At 46.2% G+C, this 10,240-nt stretch overlaps 1 protein-coding gene across 2 annotated transcripts in view; it reads left to right on the top strand.

Annotated features, from left to right (window-relative positions):
• The first annotated feature begins 1,286 nt into the window (after positions 1-1,286).
• igfbp3 (insulin-like growth factor binding protein 3) overlaps positions 1,287-10,240 on the top strand; it is a 31,436-nt gene continuing 22,482 nt past the window's right edge. The window contains exons 1-2 of one of the 2 annotated variants that reach the window (XM_070554337.1): positions 1,287-1,906; positions 4,159-4,405. In XM_070554337.1, coding sequence (XP_070410438.1) covers positions 1,536-1,906; positions 4,159-4,405 — 618 coding nt within the window. In that variant the 5' untranslated portion in view covers positions 1,287-1,535. Of the gene's footprint in view, positions 1,907-4,154; positions 4,406-10,240 lie in introns of both variants that reach the window. The other variant, XM_015971189.3, reaches the window with a different exon arrangement.

Below are 10,240 nucleotides of genomic sequence, written 5' to 3' on the forward strand. Positions count from 1 at the left end.
GTTAATGAGCCAACAAACTGTGAGAAATGTTGACACATCAGAAAGGAGGAGATGTGTTGATGAAGAAGGATCGGAGAGAGACGTGGAGACAAACAAAACCAACAAGAGAATATTGAGTTAAGAAAATCTAAACTTGGTGCCAACAGTTGCTTAAGTTAATGTTTTCATCACAGCCGAGGTGCCTCTGGGTATTTTTTTATTCTAGTCTGCCTCTTGTACGCTGGAATCAAGAGCCGTTTGGATCTCCTGATCTGCTATGCTACCACACATCGGTGTTCTGCACCTCACCATCAGTCAAACTGTCATGAAGCGCAAACAGGATAACTCAGCTAGAAAAACAATAAAACACCGAGTCCTTTACCTTCGTAGCACCAACAAAACAGATGAGAAACACTGGAGTTGTTCACAGAGCAGCGTGCAAGGAGTGTGCTGAATTAGTTGAAACCACAGGCAGTCTGGATCAATTATAGTCTGGACAGAAGGGCAAACAATAAACAAGCCAAAAGGTCAGATGCCAAATACTTCAGACAGGAGAAAAAAGCAGAAACAGAGCAGATATCTTAGACTCCGGTGTTTCCCTGCCCTCCGCTTGCTTTTCATAATGCAGCCTCGACACTATTTCTGCTCCTGAGCTGGAAATCACACAATGGCTGATAGTGATTGCTTTATTTTCTCAGTGTGTGCCCCCTCGTGTGTTTGTTATTGCAGAACAGGAGGATATTTCAGACAGGGTGGGGGGGGGGGGGGGGGGGATGCTGAGCATGCACAATCTGATCATTTTTCACTGGAATAATTAGAAATCCTGGAGGGTCAGCAGCGGTGGAAGGTGCCGGGGTTCAGGATGCTTGGAGCAGGACTTGTGGGACATGTGGCAGAGGACAAGGAGGGGGGGGGGGGGGGGGGTGTTGGCGCAGATCACCAAGTCTGCTCAGGATGTGTGAAAGGTGATCAGGCAAGTATGCAGTCTGGCCAGCACGTGTGTGGTGTGCTGTTGGACATCCGAACTGCTAGCAGACCCAAACAGTAAAGAATACTCCACTGGTTGTGGCCACGGCCACTTTATTAGGTTAATATGGAGTCCAGCACCTGTCTGCAGGAATGTTTCACTATTGGGGGGGCAGCTCGCACCACCGATGCCAACAGGGCGCAGAACTCCCCTCTGCTGCAGTTTTCTTCTGTTTGTTTTAGAAACATAAGCAGCCCTACTTCTAGAAATCAGAAGGAGGTCTATTTTTTTATTTCCGGAGCGCAAGGGGCATGAAAGGGCTGCAGAAGAGCAGCCCCCTCAGTCCCAGCATAATCTGAGAGACAACTGAGCGTGTGCAGCCCTCTGCCCCTGCGCCTGGACGCGGCGGTCCCTCGTGCTGAGCTCTCCGCTTACATTATTCATACGGAGGAGGGTGTGACTTGTTGGCTCTTTTTTCCGCCTGTATAAAACCAGAAGTTCGCGCAAAAGAAAATACAGATGGAGAAGGCTAACCGGCTCGCTTGTGTCACAGAGAGTCCTCCCTAAGCCTGCGTGACGAATCACCATAATGCCCGCGCTCTGTGTGCTTAGTCTCGCCATCGCGCTGGCTGCATTTGCCCGACTCGCCGACGCGGTGGGACCGGTGGTCCGATGTGAGCCGTGCCACGCCGGCGCACTGCTACACTGCAACTCGCTGCCACAGGACTGCGCGGAGATGGTGAGGGAACCCGGCTGCGGCTGCTGCATGACGTGCGCCCTGGGAGAGGGACAGGCGTGTGGAGTGTACACGGCGCGCTGCGGCTCCAACTTGACCTGCAGGCAGCAGCCCGGAGAGAGCCGTCCCCTGCAAGCGCTGCTGGAGGGTCGGGGAGTGTGCACCAGCGCCGCGTCCAAGAAGCTCAATGCCATTCTCATCCCTGCTACAAAACAAGGTAGAAAGTGATGCTTTCCGATTGCGCTTGTTTCTAGTTAGTGCAATGCGCGTGCCACGCGCGTGTGTGAGTGTGTGTTTGGGTGCTTTTGACAGACGCCCAGGTGCTGCTCTTTGCTGGACATGCGAGGAAAGCTGCTTTACACCATGGGCTTAGTGCGTAATGGTGACAGTTGGTTATAACTGCTCTAATTATGGTCAAACAAACGTGCGTAAATCTCACGTTTATAGTGTAAAAATACTAATTCTATCTACGAAGTTCCAGTTCATAGCTGTGTAATCAAAATAGCTCGTGAAAATTGGATTGGATGATACATATGGGTTAGAGGAAGGAACTAGTGTCGCTCCATGCGCACCCACTGTTGCCATGTGCGCACAGCTTTGGAACAACGTGCGTAAAACCAGTTTATTTTTATTTTTAAAAGGAGGTTTGCAAATGTGTTTGAACACAAGGGGAACTGCTCCTTCAGACAGAGCCTGGCTCCTTCTAACCAATAGTTAGGAGATCCTGAGCTCACGCTGTAAGTATACAGTCAGCCTGATCACGTCCTTGTCCTCATTTCCCTTCACGGATTCCTGTGCGCAGCTATGAAAATATGTGCTACAGCTTACCCCCCAGTCCAGGATGCCAACGCATCTCAGGTGTCTGGCAACTATGGGGGTGGGGGTGGGGGGTCTGGGTGTCCTACAAACAAGCAACACGCTGAAGACGTGAATTCCCGCAGAATGCTGAGAAACATCTTGTTGGGCTCGTTTTGTGCCACAAGTCGACATACATGCCACCTCCGTGTGAATACACACAGTTGTGAGTTTGGACACTGCTGACTGGAGCAGGTGTGTGTGTGTGTGTGTGTGTGTGGTTTATCCACACAAGGCTGATCTTACTTTTTCCACTCAGCCCATTTTCCTCCTGACGCCCCCCCCCCCCCCCCACCATGATGCATCCAGATTTAAAAACAACATCATTTCTAATGTGACGTCACACAGAATACGGCAATCTTAGATGGAGATGGGAGGAAATAAAAAACAATGGGATTGACCACAAGCGCCCCTGCTGGTTGGATTGAGTTCCTGCAGCTGCAGCTCAGTCCTCCCCCCCCCCAAACCCCCCCACCCCCACCCCCGTCTCTCCTCCCAGACATTAACAAGCTCTCTTAACCACAGTTTGTGCTGTTTACTCTTGCGCCATTACACAAACAAATTCCGTAATGTGTTTATCTAAAATGAGCCCCTTTAGTTCCTTTAAAGATTTTAAAAATGCTGCAATAAAAAAGTTCACGCAGACTGGAGTCATAAACAGGGCCCAGTATTTTGGACCTTTATGGAAGGCAGGCGGAGGCCGTTTCAGGTTAAAGAGCAGCTCGTGACGTTGTTGTTGACACCCGTGCTCCCAGCGCTGGTGCCTGTGCTGCTCCACCACCTCACTAATTGATCAGGTGGCCGCAGAGAGAGGGTGGATTGCCAGCCCGCCTTCCCACATGAGCCACGCCCCTTACATGCCCGTCAACCACCTCCACCACAGCTCACGCACTTGAAATCTGCTTCCAGTTAATGGTTTAAAACTGAGTTTTGCTTTTGTGTGTTTGTGTGTGTGCACGTGCACGTGCACCACTCTGCATTTGTGTTCCCATCATCCCTCTCCCTCTCCTGTTGTCTCCAGACCGGGTTTATGTGAACGGTCCGGTGGCGTGTTACGGACGTCGTCCTCCCTTTTCATCGTTTTCTTTCTGCACCTACCCCGTCCACCTCACCTGCCCTAACCTTCTCCTCCACGCACACACTGAAGAGTTTTCCTCCCTCCTCCCAAAAGCGCTTGTTTACACTCAGTTCCTCCTCTTTTTTTGCTCTGCATTTTGTGGAAATTTGCGGATATGTAATTGTCATGTTTGGGTTTATAACTCTCCTTCATCTCCGACTCCAAACTCCAGCCCACAAGGCGATGACCTAACTGCATTTCGCTCTTTTGAAGCAATCCTCGACCAAAACAGTCCAGACTCTGCTGCTGGATTGAGGAGAAGTCTTGCAGCCGATCATCGTTTGAAGTTTCTGAACCTAAAAGTTGAACAAAATGGGTTTTTGTGATATAAGTTCAGCCTTATCTTCACTTTAAGACCTTTTATCTTTTAGCTTAATTTTGTCCAAATGCAAGTGAAAGGCTGCTTTTTTTTAAGTATTACTTTTCTCACACGTTGTGCCAAAACAGAGAACTGGTATCTGGAACATTTAGATCATGAAGACCTACTTTTGCTCACACAGAAAGCGCTGGGAACCAAGTAGAAGACTGTGCCAACACGACCCAGGAGGTGACAACAGTCCCGCCCGCCCCGGTGACGGTGAAGGATGGGCGCAGTCAGGGGTCGACCAACACCCGACCGCCCATGAACAACAAACTGCTCCAGAAGGCAGAGAACAAGAAGACACAGAGCTACAAGGTGGACCCGGTGTCCAGAGGACCCGACGTGGACATGCACAACTTCTCCCAGGAGATCAAGAGGGAGACAGAGTATGTAAGTCACACCCAGAGCTGTGATCACTTTACGCTTTTTTTATTGTGGAAAATAGAAATAAAAAACAACACGAATGAATAAAAATCTTCTCTCCGGTCACTGTTGGTTTCTGCATAGTTCACGGGAGATTCACATTACCGGTTTTATGCCTTCGTGCATGGAAATCTGGCGTCTCAAAACCCGTTTACGGGACATTTCAAATATTCTGACGTTTGTTTCTGTGGAAAAGCCTATAATTAGCTGAATGAGTGAGAGATAGAGCCTCAGAATCTGGATATTATATCGTTTGAGATGAGCCCAGACCAATGGTTGACCACCGCCATCAGCTTCTATATCATGGATTCCATCATGTGACCTTTCCTAAACCACAGGTCAATTCGGCTGTTTTGAACACCCATCCATCCATTTTCAGCCGCTTATCCAGAGTTGGGCCGCGGGGGCAGCAGCCTAAGCAGGGAGGCCCAGACTTCCCTCTCCCCAGCTACTTGGGCCAGCTTCTCCAGGGGAATCCTGAGGTGTTCCCTGGCCAGCTGAGAGGTGTAGTCCCTCCAGTGTGGAACGCCTTCTCCAAATCCACAAAACACATGTAGACTGGTTGGGCAAACGGCCACGCACCCTCCAGGATCCCCCTAAAGGTATAGAGCTGGTCCAGCGTTCCACGGCCAGGACGAAAACCACATTGTTCCTCCTGAATCTGAGGTCCAACGATCCGCCGGACCCTCCTCTCCAGAACCCCTGAATGTACCTTACCAGGGAGACTGTAGTCGGAACACACCCTGCGGCCGTTCTGTTTTGAACATTCAGTCGTAAACATCTGCAGCTTTCTGGGTGTGTCCAGGTCCTCCAGGAATTCCTTAACTGCTGCAATAACTGAGCGATGCAAACTTTCTGGCGGCGTAAAAGTTTAAATGAAACTGTTTTTGCACAAACTGCTTTGAAATTTGTAGAATCAGTTTAAGACCTCGGATCAGACTAGCCGTTAGCTCATCAATCATTGCCGAGGGAGGTCCTTCTAGCATCAGTTAATGCTGCAGACGAATCCAAATCCAGATGTCGGACTACGGTGACCTAACTTTAATGAATAAACTGTTTGAAAGTGAAGCCAAGAAAAAAAAATCGAGGACTAGTTGCCCGTGGAGACGGCTGGTCCAATTAACTTGATTAGGTGGGACAGGCTGGGAGAACTAAGAAGATTCAATCTGAAAAACCTCACAACCATTCAAGAATATTACCCACGATGGCTAATTATTTATCGCTTCAGCACAGAAACATTAATTTAGGATGGATGGAGGTGTGGCAGCAGATGGATCCAGGTGCATTTGGTAAAACTAACCGATCTCATTGTAGCGTGTTTAACTACATACTAGATTTAACGCTGTTTGCTAGCAGCTTTGTTAGATTCTGAGAAAAGGACAAACGAGTTAACAACGAAGCTTTTATTACATATAAATATCTAGGATATTATATATTCGATAGAAGTTCATATGCCAACGAGCTTTGTCTATTTTTAATCCAAAGATTAATGTTTAATTTAAGATAATTAAATTTAATAGCAAAAGTTTATTTATTGAATCAGAAGTTTAAAGGAATCTTTGCTTATTCAATAACCAGAAATATATACACCATTCTGTGTTTCAATTCAGAGAAGAGTCAGGTTTTTAAAGTTAAGAATTTATTACTAACACTTTAAAAAAAATACTGTTTGAAATGACAATTTTTAACAGACAATCTGATATTAAAACTTGTTTTAAAAAGCAAACCTGTGACTGAATGGAAGCTAAAATGAAAATGGGAGTTTTTGGATGTGTGAATGAATCTCAGAAGGTTTCTTTCAGCGAGAGAAGCGTTCTGGGTGAAAGTTGGTTTTGCAGCTAACTGAGTCGTTTCTTAGGAAGAACAGCATACAGACGCCATCTGTCAAAAGTGTCTACCTCACCCAGTTCAGGAGACCCTCTTCTGGATCCGAGATGTCAGGTGGAGATGGTTTCCTCCGGGCACGAGGTTGGTAGAAGGACCTTAGTGCGACCAAATCGGTCCTGAGATGTCTCCGTGGGCCACTCGACTGGTGGAACTATTTACGTCTCAAAATCAATAACTCTGAAGGAGTTTTGCGTCAGCTGGTTACAGTTGCGTTTATTTGAAGCAAGACTATCGGCGTGACAGAATGCTTAGTAGAGACTTGGACGGCCATCCTTCTTCTCCTGGGATGGTTCAAGAACGGAACTTACAGCTGCGGGATTTGGTTTAAACAAACCCCTCAGAACACGCCCTCTCAGTGTCAGAAAGCTTGGTCATGAAGTAAAGACACGTGAGATGGTTTAAACGTTACCCTGGATACCCTCTGAATGAGGTGGTTAACGTGCAAGATGACCTTCTGGTTTACTGAACACACATTAGGATTATCAACAATAATTATTATTACACCCAAAGCATAATAAGTATTTCAGTAATTAAAATACATTTATACTGAATCAAGAGATTATTAATGATGGTTGTAATAACAGTAATAAAGTCAAGAGTTTATCAAAATTATCATTTAAAATTATTATTGTGAAATCTTGAAGTGTCCTTCATCTTGGGACGGAACAGCAGCAGATAAGATGTTGTTCAGCAGACATCACGGCTCCTGGCGGGTTAATCTGTGGGCAAAGTTACAGTTGGACCCAGCTTGACCAGCTGGGAAAATGTGACCTTTGTCACAAATTAGAGGCCATTCATGACGCTACATCATCCCAGAGATGCTCTTTCACCTGTCTGACATGTCATGGATGGACCTGATTCCATGTCCCAGATTTGGCCTCAAAGCCAATTAAAGAAAGAAAAGTGCATACTAAATGGAAACGATGATCAGATAAAAAAATCACTCTTGAGTGCGTCTCGGTGCTCTTCAGCCACAGCAGCAGCATCTCGTCACCTGCTGCCCCGGAACAATCAGATATGAAACAAAACGCGTAACTTCATTTTAAACCCAAGAAGTCAGAATCCTGCTTTGTGAGTTTAGCACGCAAAGAGCTTAAGCATCCCATCATCATCCCATCAAAAAGCTGAAATTTCCAAAATCACGGCTGCAGGATTTGAATCTTTATTCCAACACAGATTTATAAACAGCCCGTTAAAATCAGGTTGAACACACTTTTTTGTAAACGAAACAAAAATATACCTACTTATGAATATTGAGGGTAAAGAGAGATGTGGGTAGCTCAGAGGCTAAAAAACACTTTAACCAGCCTGTCAGCTTTTATTTCTCCTGTTAGATGAGTTTGACACACAAGTGACCTTTTAGAAGTTTAATAAACATTTGAGAGATTTACATGATAAACCTCCCAACAGCTGAAGAGATGCTCCAAACCAGAAGGTTAACCTAGCTTTTCCTAGGCAGTTAGCTTCCTAGCATTTCAGTAGCACATTTGAACTTTTAATAATAATTTTTTATTCTAAATGATGCCATCTTTATATTGATCGTAGGAGCATAGAAATAATTTCTGCTTGCAGCAGTTTCTGAGTATTAGCTCCGTGTTTCCATTCCTGACTGGCACCAGGCAACGAGAACACGTCACACCGGTTTTGACAAATCTCCATTGGCTCCCCATCTTAATCAAATCAAATCAAAGATACTTTATTAATCCCAGAGGGAAATTAGAGTTTCTGTACACACAATTCAGACATCAGACATACATGGGCAAGACACATGAAAAGAATTGGTGACTGTGGTCATTTGCAACCATGAGTCACGCTACCTTAATAGAGATAAGAGGGTTACATGAGGATTGGTTCAGGTGGAGGGAAAGAAAAGGCACTTCAGAGCTACCCTCCACCAGGAGGGCAGCTTTGCTCTGCAAAAAAAAAAAAAACACCTCAGACAGATATGCAACAGACTTCAGACAACACAACATAAGTGTCCACTAGGTGGGGTGGTGGGTTGGGACTATCCCCACTTCAGTTCCTGCAGCCACTATAATCAGCACATGTCACCTCAGTGTGGATGGGGGAGGAGCATTGAGGGTTGGAGGGTTGCAGTGACCCTGGAACGTTTCAGCGGCCTTCTCGCAGTCCCGTTCAGGCTGGGAAAGGAGACAGAGTTGAGTTGCCATAGCAACGGCACATTCCACATGTCTTCTGAGGTTGGAGTTTTCGTTGTAGCCTTGCAGGCTCAAGGACGCCAGATTCCGATTAGAAATAGTTTTGGGGCCAGACAGAGATAATTTCCTCTCTGTCTTACAGTTTGCTGGTCCTCAACTTCTCAAAATCCCAATAATGGACATTAATCTACATTAATCTATCCCAATCCGTGCTGATTCGTCCACTCTCTCCTTAATGGCATCCATCTTTTGTGCCAAAGAATGAATCTCGGCCAAAGTCCCTGGCGTACGATTCATCTCGACAATTATGTGAGTCTGTGAGTTCACAGCGCGGTGCAAACCATCTCTGAGCTCCGGGATCAGGCCAATATTCCTCGACAGCTCGTTAATTTTCCGGTAAGCCAGGTAGCCTCCAAGGCCAATGAGCAGGAAATCCGACACCAACACCACGAATATCCACACGTCTTCAGAGTCCTCCACAGACAGCTGGTCTGTCCCGGCGGGGCATCCGGGAGCCCCTTCTCCCGTTCTCATCGTTGAAAAAATTTTATCAACCGCGTTGAGAAACCAACTGACGAGATCCGTCTTAGTGAATTTCAGTTTCCAGAAAAAATTCAACCTATCTCCGGATAGAGTTTAAGATCCTGGTTTTTGTGTTCAAATCCCTCAATAACTTAGCACCTGGCTACTTGTCTGAGCTCATTCACCCTTATGTCCGTACGCGATCCCTCCGATCAGCCGACCAGCACCTCCTCCATGTCCCTAGCTCCCGCTGTAAGTCCTGCGGGGAGCGTGCTTTCTCAGTTTGTGCGCCGACGCTCTGGAACCACTTGCCCCTCCCGATCAGACTCTCTTCCTCCCTTTCCATTCTTAAGTCTCGTTTAAAAACTCACTTTAATTCTCTGGATTTTAATTCAGCCTAACTTATTCTCTTTCTCCTTTTCTTTTCTATCTGAATTACTCGATTTTAATGGATTTAGTTTGTATTTTTGATTGTTTTTATTCCTCGTTCTTGTTCAGCACTTTGGTCGGCTCCCATGCCGTGTTTAAGTGTGCTGTACAAATAAACTTGGTATGGTTTCTGCTTGGACTGCTCTTTAAACGGTAGCTTTTGGTGGAAGTGTAAAGGATGGCAGCCGCCAGCAGAGCGCCATAGAGAGCAGCATTAACAGCAACGGTCCATAGACAGTTGACTTGCTCCAGGCGCTCCGGGTGCAAAATTCCACACAAGCAAACCCTCTTTTTAATTGCCGAAAAGACCCATCGCCAGCAGAGAATGTGTTTATGCCTGAGTCGTCTCCACGGCACCACAAGCAGCCAAGGTCATCGATATCCAGATGCATGAAAATGCTTTGAACGTGTGTTTACTAAATGTCTGGTGTCTGCAGCAGCAGGAAGTGTCGTTGTCGGCCTGTAGGTGGGATGCATGCAGAGCCGAATGCGCGTGCAGAAAAAGTGCACAGCACAAACATTACTAAACAATGTGGTACTCTGCAATTTGTGGTGAAAACTTCACAGGGTAGCTTTATGTTCTTTACCATTGTTTAGACACAATTAGCTTTGATTACAAATGCCCACGGAAAGAAGGTACCACTTTCTAGCTCTCCAATATCTCATTTGGGGACTTAACTTCTTCAATCTGGACCCACCAGAAGCTTCAGACCATGTCCTCTGAGATTTAATGATCATTTTATTCTTTGGGCTGCTGGATTTTTGTTTGTTTTGATATTTAATGGTTAAAGGACGATTATTTTCG

This window comes from Nothobranchius furzeri, chromosome 8, assembly GCF_043380555.1.
Source record: "Nothobranchius furzeri strain GRZ-AD chromosome 8, NfurGRZ-RIMD1, whole genome shotgun sequence".
NCBI lineage: Eukaryota > Metazoa > Chordata > Actinopteri > Cyprinodontiformes > Nothobranchiidae > Nothobranchius > Nothobranchius furzeri.